We start from the raw sequence: 26,190 nt of genomic DNA on the forward strand, positions 1-26,190 counted from the left end.
TTGTTTTATAAATCATTTGATTCCCTTTAGGAGTTTTAGAAACAGGAGCATTTTCCATGTGCACCAGTCTTTGTTAATCCAAAGATTACAAAGCTACACAATGTAAAAAGCCAACATATAAAAGAAAAGCAAGTGTAAAGGAAAGAGCATTTTTTTTTTATTTGTTCAACCAGGGAGTTGAGTGAAAAAAAAGAGAAGATTACCCCATCTACACACTTGATGTGGATGGGGGAATCACTCCCACTGTGCTATTGTATTCTGCCGGTATTCTCCCCTCTGGCAGAATACAATGATTAATGTTGCTGGCTATAGCAGGCAGCACAGATCATTCAGAAAACATCTGACAGGCTGACTGTACACAAGTCGATTGATAGATTCAGTGGTGGAGCTTGAGGGGTCGTAGCGACCCCATCTATGCTCCAGAGGGCCCATGTGGCCTCCCAGTTATATTGGGTTTTACAGCGGGGGTCGGCAACCCATCGATTGCAATCTACCTGTCTAGGTGACTGCTAGATCGTGCCCTGCGCTTGTCGACCCGCCATCCCAGAGCATCAAACACAGTGCAGTCCCAAGCAGTGCTGGCTGGCCCGGTGTTCTATCAGATTTCCTTACCCCGTCAGATTTCCCTACCTACGTCATTTCCGGTTGAGATCAGCTGTGGATTCGTCATGCAGCAGCTTGTAGCCGTGTCACACGTCATATTTGGCATGCACAGAATAGGTAGGGAATTTTGATAACATCGTAAGGGGTCAGGTAAAAGTCCTACTACGCATGCGCCGGCTCATGCGCACCAATGGGTCGGGCAGCGGGATCTCTTATAACAAACATCTATCTAGCTGCCCGATCTTTTGATTCACCCCTTACGATGTTATCAAAATTCCCTACCTATTCCGCGCATGCGTGACGCAGCTACAGCTGGTGCATGATGAACCCGCACCGGAAATTACGTAGGTAGGGAAATCTGATTTTCTGACAGAACACTGATTCCTCTGAGGTTACTGAATTACCTGTGCAGGGTGAGATGGCAAACACTAGAGGGCGTTAAAGAATCATAGAATTTTATCAATTAATTCTAGGCACACAGCGCAAACAGCAGCATCACTTAGTACTGGAAATAGTTCACTTGGGCTATCATTGCCCAAACTTTTTAAAGTGAACCCAGTCCAACTTCAAGGGAAAGTTTTTTTCTGATTCCCGGAGTTGGGCTTTAAGTTCTTTTTTTTTTCCAATAAAAAAATGACTTTTTTTTTTATACATTAAAATGTTTTCTTTTTTTCTTTTTTTTTTTTTTTACACAGCAGGCTTGGCTTTGGGCTTTCCAGGTCCAAAGGCTCATTATTTGCCTCTTTGATAAAAGAAACCAGTAAGTCACAACACCCTAGTGATTTTTTGCTTTTTTGCTTATTGGACGGCTTAGTCTGAAGTTTTTTATTTTTTATTATATATATATATATATATATATATATATATATATATATATATATATATATTCTTTATTTAGAAATAAAGGGTGTACAGGCCAAAGTATTTAGTACATACCATTCAATCACCAGTTGTCAGATGTACAAACATTGTGATATGTGAAACATTTGTTGAGACATACATACTGTAGCTTGGTTCAAGTATGTCACGGGAAAATTCCACATATCCAAAGGGGGCATGGGAGATTCAGAGTAAGGCCCCTTTCACACTGGCTTTGCGATCAGGTCCGTCTGTCAGTTTTTCAGGCAGACCTGATCGGATGCTCCATGCACCCCTATGGAGCGGCGGATGTCATTGGGGACATGTCCGCTGACACCCGCTGCTATCCGATCCGATCCTGTCTGTGAATTCCAGATGGAGGGAAGCCCTATTTTCCATCCGTCTGGAGGATCGGATCTGATCTCCCATAGAGGAGAGCTGGGATCTGACAGGTCCCCCTCAGTACAGTGAGGGGAGACTGACCTGTCATCAGCCTGTTCAGTGGGGATCAGCAGATCGATCCCCCGTCGAGCAAAACAGAGTCCGCCAGGTGGAAAGCCCGTGTGAAAGGACCTTTAGGTTTCGCAATTAATGGGCTGTAACTCCCCTCAACCTTTTACCTAACCACTTGCTGACTGCATAACATAGTAATACGCGGCAGAGCGGCTCTCCTGTGCCGAATCACCTACCTAGTGCTAAGAAGGGGGGCTATATTGGTCACTAATTTTTTATTTTTTTTTGGAAATTTCAAAAATGTTTATTTGTAAATTTTACGTTTATTGTTTATTATTCTCACTTTAAGAGCCCATTCACACTGCCGCGACTTGTCAGCCTGACAAGTCGCGGTCGGTCGCGGTCCATTGAGTAGTACAGGACCCGTTCTAATAGGAGCGACACAAGTCGCTCCGACTTAGAAAAAGGGTCCTGTACTACTTTGGGGCGACCTGGAGGCGACTTGCATTGACTTCCATTATGTGAAGTCCCTGCAAGTCGCGCCGAAGTCGCGGTGCACAGCGGTGCACGCGACTTCACAGGTCGCCCCCCGAAGTCGCGTCGTCTCAGTGTGAACCGGCTCTAACAGATGAAAACAAACAAGTGAGATGGGAAAATTTTTATTTTTCATTTAGTTGCATAATAATCCTGCACACTAGTTGCCCAATAATTGTGCACACAGATATTCTCCTACAAAAGCCAAAACCTCACTTTTACTTTCTTAAATATTCAGGTTTGAGAGCCCTGTAGCTCAATGCTTGCCCAATAATTGTGCACACAGTATAGATTCCCCTATCCAGCAACAATAGACCCCTCCCCCACAACAATTGACCCACCAGCAACAATAGAGCCCCCCAGCAACCATATATCCCCCCCCCCAACAATAGACACCCCCCCAGTAACAATAGACCCCCCCACAATAATAGACACCCTCATCAACAATAGATCCCCCCCGCAACAATAGACACCCCCAGCAACAATACATTCACACCACAACAATAGACACCCCCAGCAACAATAGATCCCCCCCACAATAATAGTTACCCCCCCAGCAACAATAAATTCCCCCCCACAACAATAGACACCCCCAGCAAGAATAAATCCCCCACAATAAACCCCCAGCAACTATACATCCCCAATATCAATAGGCCTCCAGCGACAACAACAGATCTCCCAGCAGCCAACATCAATAGACCGCTCCTTCAACAATGGATCCCTCCAAGCAACAATTGACCCCCAGCAACATAAGAACCCCCTTCCCCAGCAACAACAGATTCCCCACCAGCAATATTAGACCTCCCCAGCAACAACAGACCCCCAAGTAAAAATACACGCTCCCCAAGCAACACTACACCCCCCTAGCGACAATAGATCCCCCAGCACCAGCATCAATAGACTTTCCAGCACACCCTTGCCAAAAAGAAAACTTACGCAGCCATCACTTCTAAGAATGGGAAAGCTGCAATACAAATGTTTGCTTTTGGGTTTAAGACCACTTTAAGTATAGTGTATCTAACGCCTGGATTACTATATGTAGTCGGTTTATATATGTATATGGTGTTCAGTGTGCTTTAACCCTCTATTACATGTTACTGTAGCCGGGACCGGACTACCATATTCTGAAAGTGCAGATTTATCCTTTGTTCCTTTGGATTGTCTCTACGTCCCTCTAGTATTGGATCCAGGATTAAATCTTGATATTATAGAGAATGGCGTTGGGGGAACTGTAGTCCTCTGTAAGGTGGTGACTATACGGCTGGATCATTCAGGAACTATCTTTCCCATAAAGTTTGGGGACAGCGAGGCATCTTGGGAAAAACTATAAAAGTATCAGCTAAACAGAATTTAGGCCTCTTGCTTCTGAGACCTGTCGTGTGCACACCAGCCTGCCGTGCAGAGAGAGTTAGACAGCAGATTGCGGCCTACTGCACATCGCCTGACCCGTTTTCAGACTCAGCCCCGGTAGAACGGATGTCTGTCGCAGCATTGCAGACATCTTTGCAGTATCGCTGATAGAGTGGAGTCGGAAGAACCCCTGAAACAGCAGAGCGCAGCCATCTTCAGGTCACAGAGCATAGAAGACTGCATCGCCTGTTCCCCAGGGCCCTTGGAGATGGACATCAGGATTTGTTGAGAGGGTACCTGCTCGAGGTTTAGACTGCATTTATCACAGATTCTAATACACTGAACACAGACATTGGGAAACTGAAGCAACTCCAACATTTTTTAGGATTACAATCAGATACTTTGCATAACTTGTTATGCACAAAGTCATATTGGAAACTGTTCATTATAAGAGATCCAACTGCCGGTGAAGATTATAGCAAGGCCTTGCAAGGGAGGGACATTATTGTAAAGTTTCTCTTAAAGGGGACTTGATTCGGATGCTTAGACTACTATATCTCTCATTAGGATACAGGTGGTATAGGCCAGTCAGGGTTTCTCTTTAGCTTGAGTGCTTATGGTTGCATATAATTGATAGATTTACTTGTATGTTCTAAACAATTGATATTCGTTGGTGTTATAACAATTTGTTTATCCTTGTTTTCTTGATATCAGTCCTGCTGAACTCTGGTAATTTGTTCAGAGTTTAGCTGACTGATATAATCTTACACCTTTATGTAGCACCCTCCTAGACCGGTGCTAGGTAGGGAGTATAGTTTTCTCTGCCTGCTTATCAGGAGAGTGGTAGGTAAAAGCTAGTCGCTCTGTCTGCTTAACAAGGGAGCAGGATTTCTAGTCAGGCCTGTTGCATGTATCTATGTGTAATTCATCTGGTCTGAGGGAGTGTCCCCACTGTGTCCAATAGGGGAGCATGTTGGACAGTGGAGGAAACCCAGCCAGTGACGCGCAGGCTTTGTAACTATCTCAGTGGGTTGGTACAGACAGTGGTGCATTTTGGGATAGGTTATAAAAGCCAAGGGCACATGTGGCAGGGTGTCTTTGGGCGGGAAGCCAGGTCCCAGGAGGAGGGTGACGGCTGTCTCTCCTCCTCCTTTTTGCTGTGGATGGTGGTCACAGGCGGTCGGCCTAGTGGACCAGGAAAGTGTGGCTGAACCCAGAGGTCCAGTGAAACTGACTGTGAAGGTGAAGGCAGAGCAACTCTGGAAAAACAGTGTCCGTGAGTACAGGGAGCTTGCCAAAGGGTCTGCCTAAGAAAGGGCACCACTCCAGTGGCTAGAATCAGTGGACGGGTGTCAGCACACAGGCAGTGATAGTAAAGGGGATGCCAGGTTGTTAACCCTGAAGAGAATATTCAATACTGGAACAGTCAATTTATCTTCACTTCTGTGGCAAGGTGAAGCAGCGGCCTTGCCACATTCTACAGACAGTTGTCCTCATGTTTGTGCATAGTTGATAGTTGGAGTATCCCACTCATCCCTTCTCCCATCCCAGTTCTAAATAAAACAAAAAAAACAAATCCCCTGGACTGATTATTGTCTGAGCTAAGAACTGTTATTGCCGTTTATCTACTGTCAGTTGCTATTTGTAACCCAGGGGACCCAAGAAAGTGTAATTCTCAGCAGCTCTCTAGGGGGCAGTGCTACATTTATTTCTTGAGTAAAGTTAAAGTTAATTTATATACTGTGTGAGTGTATTACTTAAAAGGTACATGCAATATGTCTGAGCCTAGAGTGTCAGGAGGGTTGGACGGGTCACAGGGTCAAAGCAGTGCAGAAGAACATACGCTAAGCAGCAATCCTCAAGGGGGTAGTGCTACATTACATTTAAAGTTTCCTATAATTTTATCATTCCAGGATGGATTATAAGAAGATAGCGGATGAGATCTCACAGAAGGTTTTATCCTATCATGAGGATAACTCGGGCTGGAAATTGGCCAAATCCCCCGTGAGTACAGATCATACTGATGAGGAAAATACATTTTTTTCTCCAGAAAATATTGTCTAATGTGGATTGTGTATTCTTTCTAGAACGATATCATTGTTTCATGGAAACCGTCCAAAGAATACACAGGAAATATGTAAGTAACCAGAGGTATGGTCAGAGTGGAGGAGGTCCAAGCAGTGGGATTCTGTACTGCAAATCAATACAATTCCTTGTTAATGTTAAACAGCTTATTTCCTTTAAAGCTGAAGTTTATTTTCCTTATATGTTGCCTTCCATGGTTCCTCCTCTCTCTGATCTCATCAACATGCCAATAACATTTCTAGACCAAACCTTTCCATTCTCTTTATATACCTTATTTTAGCCCCTGTAATGTCATCACTGGGCCTTTGTGCTTCTCTACGCAATGCAGGAAGATACAGACTGGTGGGAGGGGCTGGCAGGTTGCTGTACATAGCTTCCTAAAAACATCACAGTACCCTGCCTCTCAAGAGCCCTCAACCCTGTTGTAAACAGCAACTTGGCTCTTGGGAGGGGTTATGAACAAAATCAAAAATGCCTTGATGGGTGGATGGCATTCAGTAATAGTTGACGTTCTTAGACAAGCTGTATTGGCATGCAGACCCCATTACGTAATACCTACAGGTGATGCCAAGCTTCCATGATTGAAAGAACTGAAATCCAATGAATAAAAGGGGCAGGCCAGGAGCAATAAGGGTGGGGAAGAAAGCGCTAAGTTATGCTGGATGTCCAGGAAATGAGGCGGGCTCTATCTGATTTGCTGCAGCTTCTAATGCAAATTGTTAGAAGCTCACAGTGTGCAGAGAAATTGGCAATTTCAGTACAGGAGGGGGTCAGTACAACTGTGCAACACTGAGGGGAAGGATGGAGTTCAGCCTTAACCACTTTACCACTAGAGCATTTTGCTGTCTTACGTCTGGGCCACTTTTTGCGATTCGGCGCTGTGCAACTTTCACTGACAATTGCGCGGTCGTGCAACGCCGTACCCAAGCGAAATTTACGTCCTTTTTTTCCCACAAACAGAGCTTTCTTTTGCTGGTATTTGATCACCTGTGCGATTTCTACTTTTTGGGCTATAAACAAAAAAAGAGCGTAAATTTTGAAAAAACAACAATATTTTTCACATTTTTTATATGAAATTCCCCCCAAAAAAATGTAAAAATCAAAATTTTTTTAAATTTTTGGCCAATTTGTTTTCTGCTACCTATGTTTGGTAAAAAAATTCACAAAAAGCGTATTTTGATTGGTTTGCGCAAAAGTTATTGCGTTTACTAACAAAGGGAAAGATTTCTGTCATTTTTGGTGTTTTTTTTTTTTAACGTGTAATGGCGGCGATCTGCGATTTATTTTTTGCGGGACTGTGACATTGCGGCGGACAGATCGGACCCTTGGCTGACATTTTTGACACTTTTGGGGGTACCAGTGACATTACTGCAGTAATCAGTGCTATATATATGCACTGTTACTGTAAAAATGACACTGGCAGGGAAGGAGTTAATTTTATTGGAGAGGGAGGGGTTAATGTATGCCTGGTGCTTACTGACGTGTGGGGGGGGAGGTGACTGTGTGAGCCAGGGACAGATCGGAGTGTTCAGCTATGCTGAACACTCCAATCTGTCACTCCCTGTCACTTGGGATATCCGCCCGCTTGTGTTTACACAGGCGGGCGGATCTCCACACTAGATCCCCGACGATCGGGGCAGAGCAGCGGCGATCGCCGCTGCTCCTCCCCTGGCTCGACTCCCGCTGTGACTGAATACAGCGGGAGCGAGCCTCCGGTGGCGCGCAGCGCCGCCCACAAGGGGGAGTGTCTGACGATGTAGGTCTACGTCGTCAGGCGATAACGAGCCACTTTGCCGCAGTAGTACTACGGTACTCAGTGGCAAAGTGGTTAAAATGAACTTGACCTGGACTGTGATTACCTGCCTCCCCCCCGGCCGAATGTAATATATGATGGCCCAGTGGAAGCCCTGTTATCCTGGGAGGATGTCATATCTGTCCTTCCAGGATCAGGCCACGCCCAGGCACAATCTGTCACCCACTGTGACTATGGGACACAGCTGATGACAAATCACTGTACCAGCCTGCTACTGGTACCATGTGATCACCATGGCCAATCACAGCAGATCACAGTTGTACATAATGAAGGGCTTTGATTCATGTCATTCATTGTGTATAATTGTGATGAGCTTTGTGATTGGTCACAGTGATCACATGGTACAGACAGAGCCAATTAAAATCAATCTGTACCATGTGGCTAACTGTGGCCAATGACAGCTAATCACAATAGTATACACTGAATGAATAGTTTTCATTCAGAAAAAAATGGTTGCTTATAACTTTACAATTTATAGTTAAAAGCAATCATAGTGTGTAAAAATAAAGACTCCTGATCCTCTCCCTGGAGTAGTTGCTTGTATAGTAGTACAGTCATGGTTGCTAAAGTGATCGTAAACTCTCATTTTTTTTTCTATTAAAATAAAAACATGTTATACTTACCTCCTCTGTGCAGTTGGTTTTTAACAGGGCAGCCCAGATCCTCCTCTTCTCAGGTCCCTGGCTGGAGCTCCTGGCGCCTCCCTCCTGTTGAGTGCCCCACAGCTAACAGCTTGCTATGGGGGCACCCAAGCCGAGCCGCAACTCCGCGTGTCCATTCAGACACGGAGCTGCTGTTTGGCCAAACCCCTCTCTCTCTTCTATTTGACTAATTGAGTTTGACTGACAGCAGCAGGAGCCAATGGCACCGCTGCTGTGTCTCAGCCAATCAGGAGGGAAGAGTCCCGGATGGCTGAGGCACTCGTGGACATTGCTGGATAGAGATGGGGGCTCAGGTAAGTATTAGGGGGGCTGCTGCACACAGAAGGCTTTTTATCATAGAATGCATTAAGATTAAAAACCTTCTGACTTTACCATTTCCATTCGGAACAAAACTAACCACACATGTCTAGTGGTGAGGAGCGATGAAGAAACCCTGAACCAGTAGGACCTTTTTAGAACAGATGTACACGGGCTTCTTTCTATGCAAAAAGGTGACAGAGGAAGAAGTATACTGAACAAAATTATAAATGCAGCACTTGTTTTTGCCCCCATTTTTCATGAGCTGAACTCAAGGATCTAGGAAAACCGGGATTCATCCGTGAAGAGAACACCTCTCCAAAGTGCCAGACGCCATTGAATGTGAGCATTTGCACACTCAAGTCGGTTACGACAACGAACTGCAGTAAGGTGCAGACCCCGATGAGGACGATGAGCATGCAGATGAGCTTCCCTGAGATGGTTGCTGACAGTTTGTGCAGAAATTCTTTGGTTATGGAAACCGATTGTTGCAGCAGCTGTCCGGGTGGCTGGTCTCAGACGTTCTTGGAGGTGAAGATGCTGGATGTGGAGGTCCTGGGCTGGTGTGGTTACACGTGGTCTGCGGTTGTGAGGCCAGTTGGATGTACTGCCAAATTCTCTGAAACGCCTTTGGAGACAACTTATGGTAGAGAAATTAACATTCAATTCACGGGCAACAGCTCTGGTGAACATTTGTGTCAGCATGCCAAATGCACGCTCCCTCAAAACCTGCGACATCTGTGGCATTGTGCTGTGTGATAAAACTGCACATTGTAGAGTGGCCTTTTATTGTGGCCAGCCTAAGGCACACCTGTGCAATAATCATGCTGTCTAATCAGCATCTTGATATGCCACACCTGTGAGGTAGATGGATTATCTCGGCAAAGGAGAAGTGCTCACTAACACAGATTTACACAGATTTGTGAACAATATTTGAGAGAAATAGGCCTTTTGTGTACATAGAAAAGTCTTAGATTGTTGAGTTCAGCTTATGAAAAATGGGGGCAAAAACAAAAGTGCTGCGTTTATAATTTTGTTCAGTGTATATGGGTCCAGCAGGGCCAGGACATGGGGTGGACAGAAGGGACAGCTGCCCTAGGTGCAGCATGTGTGTCGCAAGTTCCTTCTACTATAAGGCTGACAGGAGTAGTGGCATCATTACTTCTGTCAGCCCAGGAGAGGAGGAGAGAGCTGGGAGAAGGTGCGGGCTGTGTTCTCTCTCCCCGTCCTCATAAGCTCGCACATAATAAAGGGTGGGGGGCACTGGATGATCTTGTCTTGATGGGGTCTAGCTCTAAAGCCTCGTACACACGTTACGAATTTCCGCCGACCAGTTGTCCGTCTTTTGTCCAGAGTGCATGTCTGTTGGTTGGAATGTGCTCTAGACTGCACATGAATTTTCCCGTACGACAGAATTCTATTTTAGAAGTGATGTCATGTGTTGGATTGCTATCTATGTGTTCTTTCATCTCTGAGCATGCCTAGTCTTGCTCATAAGATTTTTCCCCATCGAAATCTGTACTAATGAGACGAAAATTGGACGTGTGTTGACGGAGGACAAAAATTTTAATGCCTGCACATCAGGATTTTTTCGGCCGAAAAGTTGGAGTCGGCTGTCGGAAGCACCATACTAACAAGCCGAAAATCGGCAGATCGGTCGTTGGACGAAATTTCCCGGCCGAATTTCCTATCGTGTGTACGGGGCTTAAGTCAGTGTCAGTGTAACCAATAAGTTTTTGAGTGTTGGTTACAGTTCCATTCTAATTCATACATATCTTTTTTTTCCCCCCGAAAATTCAGATACCGCGGAGAAGGGATAATTGAAGAGGTGCCGGAGAAAGTCATTCCATTTATGTACATTGATGAACACAGGAGAAAGTGGGACAAAGCCTTAAAACATTACTCCATCGTAGAGCGCATTGACCAGGTCTATCACCTTCTCATAAGCTTGTTATAGGTTTCACTTAGGAGATTGGTTACAAAAAAAAAAAAAAAAAGGGAAAATTCATAAAACTTCATTCATTAATTAGGGTAACAAACTTTTCCCAAGTCAATGAATATCACAAATATGTATGAAATAAAATTAGTCTTCATAGTTTTAGAGTTTAGAGTAGTTTAGGTTTGTTTGTAGTTTTGGTAAATCTAAAGTAGGGTTTCTCAACCAGGGTTCCATGGGATCCTAGGATTCCTCCAGAGGTTGTTAGAGGTTCCTTGAGCAATTTCTGTCTCTAAGATCCCACTGACACCACTGGAGAGTATCTAGCTTGTTTTGGAGACCGTGCTGGACTGACTGGATTGGTCCTGGGTGGGTATTCGTATGGGAAAAAAGGAAGGGATGACTTCTGGTGGATGGTGCCCAGTGATGAATGGTGGTGATGGTCCCTCTTGGGGATTGGGCTGCTGCCTTTTCTGTGCAACCTTAAGGTCCTTCCAGCATGTAGACTTATGCCTCGTACACACACAACGATTGTTGGCCGACCGATCGGCCGTCTTTTGTCCAGTGTTGTTGTGTTGGTTGAAATGTGCTCTAGACTGCACACAAATTTTTTCGGCCAACAACAACCAACTTCAGAAGTGATGTCATGTGCTGGTTTACTTTCCATGTGTTTTTTCTTCTCTGAGCATGCCCTGTCTTGCTCATCTGATTTTGGTCTGCCGAAATCTGTACTGACTGACGAACAATCAGCCGTTCTGTTGACGGCCAACAAAAATTTTATAGCATGCACACCAGATTTTGTTCGGCCAAAAAGTCGCAGTCGGTTGTCGGAAGCATCATACTAACAAGCCGACAATCGGCCGATTGGACGTTGGCCGAAAATTCACGGCCAAAAATCGTTGCGTGTGTACAAGGAATTAGATAAAAAGAAAGGAGCACCCAGTGTCCAGAGAAATGCAACTTCCAAAGTATGGTTCGTAAATGTTTATTAAAAAGTAGCAACATGCACATCAAGCTAACGTGTTTCGGGGAATAGACCCCCTTCTTCAGGGCTGTTTCTGTATACTATTTGATTGGAGCAATTCCCATGCACAGTTATGTTGGATCATGGTTTCAGAAACCAGGATGGTAGCTTTAATTTTCTAGGCAGCCTATAGCTGTTCATTCCTGTCTATACAACTAAGGCCCCTTTTACACTTGTGCCCCTTGTCCTGCATTTTGGGACTGCAAAGTTACATGACAAGTCGTACACTATGATTTCCAATGAGTACCATTCATATCTGTATGACTTCAAATCGCAACAACTTCAAAATAGTCCCTGCACTACTTTGGGACGCTTTTAATGCGTTTTGAGGTCCAAAGACATAGGCATTGTCCAGTAACAATCACAGCAAAATCGTGGTAAAATCGCGGCAGTAAAATCGTGCGACTTTTAGGTTGCATAAGCGTGAAAGGGGCCTAAAGCTGGTATCCTGCTATCCTGATTTCTGAAACCTTGATCCAACATACCCATTCATAAGAACTGTTCCCATCAAATAGTACGCAACAACAGCCCTGAAGAAGGGGGTCTATTCCCCAAAACACGTTAGCATGATGTACATGTTGCTACTTTTTAATAAACATTTACGGACTATACTTTAGAAGTCGCATTTCTCTGGAAACCGGTCGCTCCTTTCTTTTTTATCTAAGTCTACACACTGACACCATTGATCCTTTTAGCTATCTGTAAGTGGGACAATTCCCAATGACCACAAGTGTAAGGAGCATTCTTCCTACTGACCATCCCACTAATGTATCATGAGTTGTGGATCTAGTGATTATTAGCTGGGGTTCCCTGAGACTGGAAAGTTATTTCAAGTGTCCTTCTGTGATTTAGAGGGTACGGTCATCTTTAGGCTTAGTGCACATTGGTGGCAGAGGGGACAAAAAAACAGGCGGTTGATCTGTGTTAATTGCACCCTCCTCCCCAACTGCTTGCCTCCAAATGTACGGCCCCAATGCTTTGCAGTTCAGCAATTTTAACCACTTGCCGATCGCTTGCCACAGATATACTGCTGCAGGTTGGCTCGGCTGTGCGAATCAAGGTTTGGGTAGGTCGGTTCGCCGCAGTGCGCGCTCCCGCCCCCACTAGGCAGCGGGGATGCCGATCCACGGGACCAGTGGCTGCGATTGCCGCCGAGCACCTTCGATCGCTCCCCGCTGAGAAAGAAGGACGGTCGGCTGTTGTAAACACAGCTGACCGTTCTTCTCTCTGAAATGATCAGAGCGCCTGTGATCCTTCTATATAGGATCACAGGTCTCTATGGTCATTTCACAAGTCCCTCCCCCAGTTAGAAAACACTCCCCTAGGCTCACATTTAACCCTTTGATCACCACTGTGGTAACCCCTTCCCTGCCAGTGTCATTATCACAGTAACAGTGCATATTTTTAGCACTGATTACTGTAGTAATGTCACTGGTACCCCCAAAAGTGTCACAAAAGTCAGTCAGGGGTCTGATCTGTCTGCTGCAATGTCGCAGTCCCGCTAAAAATCGCAGATCGCCACCATTACTAGTAAAAAAAAAAAAAAATGACATAAATCTTTCCTATAGTTAGTAGACGCGATTACTTTTGCGCAAAACAATCAAAATACGCTTATTGCGACTTTTTTTTTTAACAAAAAATATGTAGCAGAATACAAATTGGCCTAAAATGATGAAAAAAATTGATTTTTACATTTTTTTTGGGAATGTTATATAGCAGAAAGTGAAAATATATATATATATATTTTTTTTTCAGAATTGTCGCCCTTTTTTTGTTTATAGCGCAAAAAATAAAAAAAATTGCACAAGTGATCAAATACCACCAAAAGAAAGCTCTCTTTGTGGGAAGATCATCACACATGCATTCAGTCCATAAGTTGCTGTTCACCACAGCGCTCTCTAATGTTAAAATAACAATAAATAAAATAGTGAGATCAGGGTTCGCTCCAGGTTAGTGTGTATTAGGTACAATAAATGGTTTTATAGTAAGGGGTCTGTTTATAAAACATTTGTTGCATGAATGTTAGAAGCATTTGTGCATACTGAAAGAATTGCCAATGTATGTATTCTAAGACAGTGATTAAAGCGGAGTTCCACCCTGGATTTTTTATTTTTTTTTAATACCCCCGGGACAGTCAGGGCTAGTACATTCCACAATGGCTAGCCTCTGATCTGTCCCGGGTTGCACTTACCTGTTAGGACAAATACTTACCTTGCAAACGTCTTGTCCAGCGCTGCCATCTCAGATGTGGGCAGCTTGAAGCCAGCGAGATCCCCTTCCGCGTCTTCTTCCGCCTTCTTCGGTCCCACGATGCTCTGCGCCGGCCCCGACGTCACTTCCGGGTCGCGCGCGTCATCCCTCTACAGCTTCTGGGCATGCCCAGAAGCTGTTTAGAAGGGGATGACGCGCGCGACCCGGAAGTGACGTCGGGGCCGGTGCAGGCGCAATGATTCCTGGGAGCTATGACGTTCAGCTCCCAGGAATCATTGCAGAGCCAGGAAGTGACGACGGGCCGCGGCCGAGGAAGGAGGAAGAAGGAAGTAAGGTAAGTATTTTTTCTTCGCTACGAGGTAAGTAAAAAAAAAAAAAATATGCGATTATCCATTTCTTTTTCAGGTGACCCGGAGCGAGAAGATGGAGGTAAGTATAAAAATAGGGTGGAACTCCACTTTAATTCTTCTATGACCTGCGCCCTCTCGTGGCCAAAATGCAGTATAGCTTTCTGAAATAACTATGAAAAAGCGTTACTGCATTTTGACCACTAGGTGGAGCTGTTGATACAAGAATTAATCACTTCGAAAACATACAGTAAAAACTTTCTTTAGTTTGAACAAATGCTTCTGGCATTCATGAATGTCTTAGATATAGACCCCTTAGTGTCAGTGTGTTTAGGTAGGAAAGAAAAAGTCAAAATGGGCAATGTGTTTCTTGGCCCTACTAAAAACAACATCTAACGCACACATAGCCCCATACACGTCAGGTGCTGAATCATGGTAGCGGCATTAAATATATACAGGTAAAAGTTTACAAAAATTATATTTATTTACTAGTTTGGCACAGTTTTCCAATGATAATTAAAAAAATAAATAAATAAGGAGATATCTATTAATATTTATCTTCAAAAAAGGGCCCCAAAACATTTTTGCATAATTTTTACCCTTTTACTACCATCGCCTTATGTATGGCTGGTTCACACCACCACGTTCACACCACCACGCTTTCCAGTGCATTTTTCAAACATACTCAGAACACATGTACAGTAATTGCCGTGTATTCCAAGGGCCCTCGTTCATACCAGTGTTTTCCCCAAAAGTCAAGCATGCTGCAGTTTATTTTCACCTGGAACATGTCAAAACGAGTGGTGCACTGAAATTAAAATTCCGGTGCCGAAACTGAAACCGAAAATTCAGGATGCACTTGGCCCGAAAACAGAAACTGAAGCACGCTGTTTTTAACTTTTTTTTAAAATTGAATTCATGTGGCTGCTGTTTTTGCATTAAAATCAAGGGAAGGGATTTTGCATTGAAGTCACTAGGGGGTGTTTTTTGCATTGAAGTCAATAGGATGTGATTTTGCATTGAAGTCACTAGGGGGCGTTTTTGCATTGAAGTCAATGGGATGCGATTTTGCATTGAAGTCACTAGGGGGCATTTTTACATTCAAGTCTAGGGAATGTGATTTTGCATTGAAGTCATTAGGGGGTGTTTTTGCATTAAAGCCAATGGGACGCCATTTTGCATTTAAGTCACTAGGGGGCCTTTTTGCATTGAAGTCAATGGGATGCGATTTTGCATTGAAGTCACTAGGGGGCGTTTTTGCATTAAAGCCAAGGGAATGAGATTTTGCATTGAAATCACTAAGGGGTGTTTTTGCATTGAAGCCAATGGGACGCCATTTTGCATTGAACTCACTAGGGGGCGTTTTTGCATTGAAGTCAATTGGACGCGATTTTGTATTGAAATCACTAGGAGGTGTATTTACATTGAAGTCAATAGGATGCAATTTTGCATTGAAGTCACTAGGGAGAGTTTTTGCATTTGAGTCAAGGGAGCGCGATTTTGCACTGAAGTCACTAGGGGGAATTTTTGAAGAAAGGAAAACGCTGCTCCAGGTGTATAGTGTGTAGTAATTGGCAGGAGATAGGATATCCCATAGAGTGCTGGCCCCGGCCCGCCTCTGTGGGAACACAATAAGTTTCAAATGCCTTTAATTCCAAAATGTTGCAAGTGAAGTGCAAGTTTCATACATACATCTTGTGCTTAATCATTATTAATGATTTTCTACAGGGGGAATTTTTGCATTAAAGTCACTAGGGGGAGTTTTTGCATTGAAGGCAAGGGAATACAATTTTGCATTGAAGTCACTAGGGGGAGTTTTTGCATTGAAGTCAATGGAACACCATTTTACATTGAAATCACTAGGGGGTGTGTTTGCATTGAAGTCAATAGGATGCAATTTTGCATTGAAGTCACTAGGGGGCATTTTTTCCATTGAAGACAATCAATTAAAGATAAGGGGATGCAGCATGCCATTATCGGCAAAATTTTGGGTTTTTTTCTATTGGAAAAATGCCGATAACCCTATTTTTGGCTGATAATTTTCGGTGGCTGATATATCAGTGCATCACTAGTCAATACACATGTAAACACACTGGAACGTACAGAAGAAACCATTGTCCTAAGATTTTTCAAGTGTCAACATTTTTAAAAAAGAAGAAAAATGCACTGGAATGCATAAGAAAAGTGTAAAGAATGCATGTAAACGCACATGCAAAAACGCATCCAGAGTGCTGAAATTGTGGTGTGGTGGTGGCAGCTGGAGGTGGGAGGGGGTTTACACACAATCCCAGTTGCTACAGCCAAGCACATAAAGAAGATCTTAAAGGGCCATACACACTATAAGATTTTCTGAAGACTTTTTCCTTCAGATTTACCTTTTCTATGTAGTGCAAGGGCCTGCCAGATTGCATACAAATTAAAAGTGTTTAGGTTTGACCTCATATTATATGGTTTTGGTAAATCTAAAGGAAAAAGTATTCAGAAAATCTTATAGTGTGTATGGCCCATTAGTCTTCCACCAAAAATGTAAAAGCCAGCAGCTACAAATATTGTAGCTGCTGACTTTTATTAAAGAAACACTTACCTGTCCAGGGGTCCAGTGTCGTTCTTACCCAGGCTGGCTCATCACCGTTCCTCGGGATCGTGGATCGGAGCTATCCTTGTTAGACTAGTTTTAGTCAAATTGGTTTGATCTTTGCTGTGAATGGCGTTTTTCTGTATTGCTTTGCCAATCAAGTTTTCTTATTGTAGGACACTGTGATCGCTCGCTCCATCACACACACATATGGGATGGGGCTTATTTCATCCAGAGAGTTTGTGGATCTAATACACATCAGGAGGTATGACGGAGGAGTCATCACTACTAACAGTGAGTGCGGTTTTGTTCCTTTTTTTTATGTTGTGCTTGAAGACTGAGCCTGAATTCATACCTAATGTTTTGTCAATGGGTGCAAAATCATGACAGTTTACTAAGCAAGCAAAACCATGCATCATGCTTGTGTTGCCATTCGTTGTTAATGGCACCCCAAATACAGCAAAAACGATGCACATTTTTACATGGAAAAAACACACATGGCAGTTGACGCTCTAAAAGCTGGTCATGCACTATATTGCTATGTTTTGGCAAGCGTAAGGTGGCCAATTCAAATTAATAGTCTGCCCTATGCGTGTGGTGCAAAAAATGGGCGTATGTGCATGCGTTCACAAAGCCCCAAGTGTGAATGCAGGCTAAATGATGAAATCACCCCTTTGCCCCATCAGCTGTACTTCCTACTCTAATCTTTGTAAATGAGTCTGAGGCTCCCAGACTTAGGTGCGGAGATTTCATTTAACCACTTAAGCCCCGGAAGATTTTACCCCCTTCCTGACCAGGGCCTATTTTGCGATTCGGCACTGCGTGACTTTAACGGACAATTACGCGGCCGTGCGACGCTGTACCTAAACGAATTTGGCGTCCTTTTTTTCCCACAAACAGAGCTTTCTTTTGGTGGTATTTGATCACCTGTGCGATTTTTTGATCATGCGCTATAAACAAAAAAAGAGCATGAATTTTGCAAAAATAATATTTTTCAAATTTTTTTATATGAAATTCCCCCAAAAAAATGTAAAAATCTAATTTTTTTAACATTTTAGGCCAGATTGTTTTCTGCAACATATGTTTGGTTAAAAAAAAAAAAAAATCGCAAAAAGCGTATTTTGATTGGTTTGCGCAAAAGTGAAGGGAAAGATTTATGTAATCTTTGTTGTTTTTTTTTTTTAACGCATAATGGCGGCGATCTGCGATTTATTTTGCGGAACTGCGACATTGGGGCGGACAGATCGGACCCTTGACTGACATTTTTGACACTTTTGGGGTTACCAGTAACATTACTACAGTAATCAGTGCTATACATATGCACTGTTACTGTAAAATTACACTGGCAGTGAAGGGGTTAACTTTTTTGAGAGGGAGGGGCTGTGTGTGTGTCCCTAGGGGCGTGTTTCTAACTGTGATTGGCTGTGGCTTGAGGTGTAGGAACAGTGATCAACGGTCCTACATAGTAGAACCGTATGATCACCATTCTTACACAGGGGAGAATGACAGGCGGCTCGTTTACATCAGCCGCCTGCCTTTCTCTCGCTGTCACGGACGATCGCGAGTGCCCGGCGGACATCGGGTCCGCCGGGCACACGCGCGGGGGGGTCCGTGACCGAGAAGGAGCGCGCATTCGGCGGCGTGCGCTCGCTCCCCAGAGCCTCACAGGCTAGCGACATAGACCTACGTCGCTTTGCCTGTGAGGGGCTGACTGCCGCAGTAAATATACTGTGAGCAGTCGGCAAGTGGTTAATTTCATTGTCAGGCTTTTTACCTAATAGATGGCAGAGAATATCTACCCAAAGCTGAACTTTCTATTCCTGTGGAGAGAGATACTATACATTATTTCTAAACCATATCTGTTGTCACTTTCAATACATCCTATAGTTCCTCTTGGGAGGAGTTATGCAAATATCAAAATGCTTTGATGGGTGGATGTCAATATAGAGGAGCCGGAGATTCTAGGTAGACTTCATTTACATGCAGACCACCCTGGGTAACTCCCAAATATTATGTTGAGCTTCCATGAATGAAGGAACTGAAATCCAATGAATGAAAAGGGATGGGCCAAGCACAGTCGAGCTGGAAAGGGAAAGGGCTAGATCAGAGGTGGGCAATTCATTTTTTCCAGGGGGCTAAATGAGAAACTGGGGCTGAACCAAATATTTTCATTTATCACCACTGGGGTTTTTCATTTTTTCTAAATGAGGCAATACTGATGTGCATTGATGAGCCTGAAATGCGGCACTGATGGGAACTGATAGGCGCCACTGATAGGTGGCAGTTTTGGGCAGATTCGCATTCAGGGTTCTCCATGAAACGCGTCGAGCCATTTTGATGCATTTTTGGCATATTTATGCGTTTACACGTCGGTTTTATATGCAATTTTCTGTAACCATGTATTATTCGCTTATAAACTGTAAAGGAAGATTCTTATACAAATCAGCTCTTTTTCATCATCATGTAAAAGTATTATGCTATTTTTTTTATCATTCGATTTGTCTATACATATGAATGAATTATTTAATGTCTTTTACATTTGATTATTTTACCAGCCGTTTCACACGTGCCTCATTTAAAGCCCCACTTCTCTCTTTATTGCAATATATATATATATATATATATATATATATATATAGGGATGGAAGCAAATGGCTAGCCTTGGTCTGTGCTTTATTTGAAGTCCCAAACCTCCCCCTCCTTTTTTGTACTGACAACATTGGACTATTCATGGTCAATGTGTGTTGGCATAGCTGCTTGTAGTCCTAAACAGAGGAAAGTAAAAATGTTCAATGTCTTTAAAAAGCTCTTGTTTATATTCCATTCAGCTATAAGTATTGATTATGAAAAATGCCCAGTGGATTCCTCAAACGTTCGAGGCTTCAATAACCCATGTGGATATATATGTTCACCGCTGCCTGAGTAAGTACACCACAAAAATGTAGGTCATGTTTTAAAATGCGTATTCGCAGTAGACACAGTTTTTTTTTTTTTGTGGGAACGTGCCGGTAAGCCATATGTACTGGCAAGGGGTACTTGGACATGTGGGTAAGCACCGCAAAATACTGGGACTGTGTTAAAGCTGAATTTCAATCTGCTTATATTTTGCCCTCCCTGGTTCCGCCCTCCTTCATCAACATTGGTATTCCATTTATTTGAAAAAGTTCACTGTGCCGAATGCAGAGAACTGAGGGAAAACTAGAGATGCCCCATGGACTGATTTTCTCTCTCTTGATGACAAAAGCCATGCTCCTTCCATCGCACTATGCCCAGATGCCAGGTCATTCTGATGACTTCAGCATTTCCTGGTAGTGACGAAACTTGCCCGGTTCTTCCTGCATTCCACACATTCCTATTGACCCATCATTATGATGGCTGTCTATCTGAAACCATTGGAAGTACAGAACAGCCAGTTAACTAGCAATTCCAGAAGGAGAGGGCAACAAATACAGCCTTCATAGTCTCGCAGCAGGGTCCCTTTATCAGGATCTCCCTGATAGGTAGTCACTATATCTCCCTCATAGGTAGTCACTTTATCTCCCTGATAGGTAGTCACTTTATCTCCCTGATAGGTAGTCACTATATCTCCTTGATAGGTAGTCACTATATCTCACTAAAAAGGTAGTCACTATATCTCCCTTATAGGTAGTCACTATATCTCCCTTATAGGTAGTCACTATATCTCCCTGATAGGTAGTCACTATATCTCCTTGATAGGTAGTCACTATATCTCCCTGATAGGTAGTCACTATATCTCCCTGATAGGTAGTCACTATATCTCCCTGATGGTAGTCACTATATCTCCTTGATAGGTAGTCACTATATCTCCCTGATAGGTAGTCACTATATCTCCCTGATAGGTAGTCACTATATCTCCCTCATAGGTAGTCACTTTATCTCCCTGATAGGTAGTCACTTTATCTCCCTGATAGGTAGTCACTATATCTCCTTGATAGGTAGTCACTATATCTCCTTGATAGGTAGTCACTATATCTCCCTTATAGGTAGTCACTATATCTCCCTTATAGGTAGTCACTATATCTCCCTGATAGGTAGTCACTATATCTCCTTGATAGGTAGTCACTATATCTCCCTGATAGGTAGTCACTATATCTCCCTGATAGGTAGTCACTATATCTCCCTGATGGTAGTCACTATATCTCCTTGATAGGTAGTCACTATATCTCCCTGATAGGTAGTCACTATATCTCCCTGATAGGTAGTCACTATATCTCCTTGATAGGTAGTCACTAGAGGGGGAATCCACCAATCTGTACAAGATATAGTCATTAAATTGGGAACACCTAGAGAGGTCAAAGTCTAGCAATGCCAGAAGGAGGGGTCAGCAAATACAGCCTTCATGGTCTCCCACTGCGGGGTTCCTTTATCAGGATCCCCCTGATAGGTAGTCACTAGAGGGGGAATCCACCAATCTGTACAAGACAGTCATTGAGATTGAGAACGCCTAGAAACGGGTCACATCAAAAATGCTCATACACTGCTTTCCCCCTTGTCTAGATGGCAATAACCATGACCCATTTGAGTCAATTACCCAACTTAGTTTCATTCTATTTTGAAATAATATCATGTATCTCCAATACATAAAATAATTTCAAAGTAGAACGTAACCAAGTTGGGTAATCAACCTAAATAGGTCGGGGTTATTGCCATTTAGACAGGGTGGAATGTGTCTCTAGGTGTTCCCAATTTTATGACTAATGCCTCGTACACACGCAACGATTATTGGCCGACCGATCATCCGACTTTTGTCAAGAGTGGTGTTTTGTTGGTTGAAATGTGCTCTAGACTGCACACAAATTTTCTCGGCCAACAAAAATCTACTTCAGAAGTGATGTCATGTGATGGTTTACTTTCCATGTGTTTTTTCATCTCTGAGCATGCCCAGTCTTGCTCATCAGATTTTTGTCTGCCGAAATCTGTACTGACTGACGGAAAATCGGCCGTTGTGGTGACGGCCAACAAAAATTTTATAGCCTGCACACCAGATTTTTTTCGGCCCGAAAAGTCGGAGTCGGTTGTCGGAAGCATCATACTAACAAGCCGAAAAACGGCCGATCGGACGTTGGCCGAAAATTCACGGCCAACTATCGACGCGTGTGTATGAGGCATAAGTCTTGTATAGATTGGTGGATTCAATTGGTAGGAAGTTGTTCTTGTGGACTCCCCCTCAAATGACCTCCTACTGGGAGATGATGATGTCTCGTTACTCCATGCATCTGACTTTCCAAATGGAAAATAAAATAAAACCTACTGGCCCACAAAAATGTCCATCAATGACACCAAATGTAGAATAATCTTATGATAAATATAATTTTTTTTTTTATCCCTCTTTTGTTTAATGCAGGAACCCGGCACATTCCAAGCTTGTGGCCTACATCCAGCCGGAACTTGGAGGTCTTCTACCACGATCTGTGGTGGAGTCGGCATTACCCAACAATGTTGTAGGCCTCATCAAAAATGTTCGGGAAGGAATTAAAAAATGTTTTCAAAATGGGAACTGAATTATTTATAAATCATGGCTCGCCACCTCCTGGGAGGACAGTGAAGATGCGTCACTTAATTTTGAGGCTACCGGAAAGATAAATGAAAATATAAATGGACATCATGTCTGATGAAATTCTCATGTACTACAAAATTACGCACTGAGCGTGACCGTCCACCCAAATACGATATCTTAGTCCTGGAAAACTGAACTCCAGCAAATTACACAGCTCTTTATTCAATAATACATCATTAAATGTATTTATTTTTTACATGTAAGGGGTAAATTACCTGAATCTGACTGGGTATCAACCTCTTGTTCCTGTACAGTGGAGCTCAGACTGGAAGAGGGAGAAATAGCATAGGGATCCAATCACTTGTGCTGAAGTGCAAGGAGTGTGCCAAAAGGAGTAGAGAGCAAAGAGATGAGCTCATAGGTCTGCTGCTTCTCCTTCCACTGTCTAGTCACAGGGCAGAGGTGGAAGGAGACCTATAAGTGAACCTGCATCAGAGAAAGGTCAGGTCCCCTCCCCTGCCAGACAGAATTTTGCTGTGTGACAGGGCTCTGTATATCTCGTTACTGCATGGGCAGCAATACAAATTAATTGGCAGGCAAAACAGCTCCTATATCAGCATTTCATTTGTGTATTTACCTATTTGACTGACGTTCCACATTAACCCCATATGACCTTCTTGTATCCTCTGATGATTCCTGTTGTGAAATCTACCTGACACAATAGCAGGCTGTGTTTCCTCTCACTCTGGAATCTTGGTATGAGGTTATAGGTAGGCTGCCATCCTTGTGCAAATGCTACTAACCAGATGTCATGCTGATCCCCTGATTTCAACTTTGCCTCTGACCCAGAACAAACATGCAACAATCAAAGTCAGGCCGACCTTCCAATAAGAGGCCATCAGCGATAGTCTAAATATTTCTCCTAACACAGGTTAACTCCGGGAAAGTAAAGTAAAAGTTCTCGTTAACTGCTCGTTTATGTCTAGGGGAGAGGGTAAACCAATTTTACTTACTCGATCCTCTGCTCTGGCTGGCACCTCCATGCTGCAAGACCAATCCCTGCAGACTCTGTTCCCATAGCCCTGCATTGGACATGAGGACACCAAGGGAAAGTCCGCTATTAAAGCGTGGGCTAGTGGAGGATCATGTAAGTAAACGTGCTTTTACTGTCCCCTAGACAGAAACAAATTCAGCATTTGGGCTTTAAGAAAAGCAAGATTTTGCCAGTATTGGCTGGATGGGGTGATGGGATGTCTGCAGTCTTCTTCTGCCACCACCGATCAAGTCTCTGGAGAAGTAGCAATTGGCCATCTTGGAAAAATAAATCAATATTCTTTTCTATGGAGGTAAGCAGTGGAGGTCTCTCGGCGTGCTTTCCCAACCTCCTCTGCAGACCTAAACATGCACGCTCAGGTGATCCAACCATGCATGTTTATTTTTTGAAAAAATAAAGAGAATGAATCTTACAGGTTGGATGGGGCCTGCATGTTTCATTGAATATCAGTGGCCAGCTTGGAATAGAACATAAATGTAAAGTCCAATAAGCAGAGAGAGACATCCTTATAATGAACAGGATAGGTACTAGGGATCGACTGATTATTGGCGGGGTCGATATGCACTTTCCCCGATATATCGGATTCGGCCCCTGAGGTTACCGATATTGCCAATATTTCGGGAAAGTGCTGTACCGGGGTGATGCCTGCAGCTAGAGGCCACACCCCGGTACCGGCGTCCATAGCTGAGAAGCCGCTCGGCTGTCATTACAAGGAGCGGGAGAGGACGTCTTCTGTGGCATCCTACCTGCACGGCCGCCGAAGAGAAGACCCGATCAAAGCCGCATTCGCCTCTGATCGGGTCTCCATGCAAAAAACCCAGAAGTGATGTAATGATATTACTTCCGGGTACTCATCGGCAAATTCAATAAATGCGAACATTCAAAACAGCCAAACTTGACGTTTTGAATGCTCTTAAGTGCAGAGGAGGGGGTTGGGGTCTTTTAGACCCCCAGATCCCTCCACCAGAGTACCTGTGGAAAAAAAAAAAAAAATTAAATGTCTGAAAATATCGGCCAATACCGATGACCAAAATATCGGTATCGGCAATAAAAAAAACGATATCGGTCGATCACTAATCGGTACATAGACATAGTCCATAAGACATAGAAGGTACCAGAGGGAGGGGGAGTCAGACAACAAGCATGAACCCAAACCTTCAAATATCTGTTTTGGATGGACCATCCTTTTAAACAACCGCAGTAAAACCTCAGATTCTGGAAACAAACACATTTACTACTTTATGTCTGTTTTTTACTTTATTTGGTACAAATAAATATTAATATGGACCTTTCACTAACATTACAAGTCTTTATAAATACATTTCTGACATGTCACAATGTAAAACAACAGTATACATTTTTAAAAATATCTCTACCTTTTAATAATAAAAAATGTATCCTTGTATTTTGCCTAAGCTGAAATTATGCCCTCAGTCCACTGCAGGCAGGAGGAAGCATGGCCAGATCTAGGGGGTGCTGGGATGGGATGCATCCCCCCAGATTTCAGTTGTGACCCCCACCCCACCCCACCCCACCCCACAGTTCTGACCTGTGAAGTTCCCTAATCAGAATGGCAGCACAGCTGCAGTCACCAGCTACATGCTCTGCTATGGTTGTGGAATCTGATCTCAGCTACTGTATGTGCTGTTTGGGGAGGAGGAGATCTGCTCACTGTGCCCAGGCTGTGTGCACTGCAGGGACGGGAGAAGGAGCTGTGCTAAGTGCCCTGCCACCTGTGACCCCTGTCCTCCACCCTGCTGACCCCTGTCCTCCACCCTGCTGACCCCTGTCCTCCACCCTGCTGACCCCTGTCCTCCACCCTGCTGACCCCTGTCCTCCACCCTGCTGACTCCTGTCCTCCACCCTGCTGACCCCTGTCCTCCACCCTGCTGACTCCTGTCCTCCACCCTTCTGACCCCTGTCCTCCACCCTTCTGACCCCTGTCCTCAGCTCTGGCAACCCCTTACACTGCCCTACCACTGTCCCTTGTGCTCCACTCTGCTGACCCCTGTCCTCCACCCTTCTGACCCCTGTCCTCCACCCTGCAGACCCCTGTCCTCAACCCTGCTGACCCCTGCCCACCTTTCTGCTGACCCTTGTCCTCAGCTCTGGCAACCCCTGTACAATACACTGCCCTACCGACCCCTGTGCTCCACTCTGCTGGCCCCACATACTGCCCTTTTGACACCTGCCTTCCGTCATGCGAACCCCTGTCCTCCACCCTGCTGATCCCTGTCCTCCACCCTGCTGACCCCTGCCCACCTTTCTGCTGATCAACAAAAGAAAAGTGACCGCACTCGGAAGAAGATGAAGAAGGAAGTGATTTATTCCCCATACACTTGAAGATGAAAGAACAATGCTTCACAAAGACACTGGACTCTTTTACCTGTCCCGTGTCTTTGTGAAGCATTGTTTGTTCATCTTCAAGTGTATGGGGAATAAATCACTTCCTTCTTCATCTTCTTCCGAGTGCGGTCACTTTTCTTTTGTTGATCATTGGACTGCTGGATGACGGATCCGACCTGCACCGGAATACCTTATCTCACCTGAGCGGCTTCTTTTCTGTTGCCTGTATTATTTCACCTTTCTGCTGACCCTTGTCCTCAGCTCTGGCATCCCTTGTACATTGCCCTGCCGACCCCTGTGCTCCACTCTGCTGGCCCCACATACTGCCCTTCTGACCCCTGTCCTCTGCCCTGCTCACCCCTGCCCTTCACCCTGCTGACCCCTGTACACTGCCCTACAAACAACAGGGACTCTGTATACTGCCCTACAAACTGACCCCTTATCCTCACCCACCCCCCCCCCCCCTGGGATTTTTTACTGCACCCCCACATCAAACATGCTAGATCCGACCGTGGGAAGAAGCA

The 26,190-nt window shown here is 44.1% G+C and overlaps 1 protein-coding gene across 1 annotated transcript in view; it reads left to right on the forward strand.

The window, feature by feature from the left end:
• Window positions 1-22,289, forward strand: part of STARD6 (StAR related lipid transfer domain containing 6) — a 106,143-nt gene extending 83,854 nt beyond the window's left edge. The window contains exons 8-13 of the mRNA XM_082275354.1: window positions 5,712-5,802; window positions 5,886-5,935; window positions 10,456-10,582; window positions 16,925-17,042; window positions 19,577-19,670; window positions 22,114-22,289. Of these exons, the coding sequence (XP_082131480.1) occupies window positions 5,712-5,802; window positions 5,886-5,935; window positions 10,456-10,582; window positions 16,925-17,042; window positions 19,577-19,670; window positions 22,114-22,270 (637 nt within the window). The 3' untranslated portion in view covers window positions 22,271-22,289. The remainder of the gene's footprint in view (window positions 1-5,711; window positions 5,803-5,885; window positions 5,936-10,455; window positions 10,583-16,924; window positions 17,043-19,576; window positions 19,671-22,113) is intronic.
• Window positions 22,290-26,190: the final 3,901 nt, after the last annotated feature.

This window comes from Pelophylax lessonae, assembly GCF_965119305.1.
Source record: "Pelophylax lessonae genome assembly, chromosome: 1".
NCBI classification, from domain to species: Eukaryota; Metazoa; Chordata; class Amphibia; order Anura; family Ranidae; genus Pelophylax; species Pelophylax lessonae.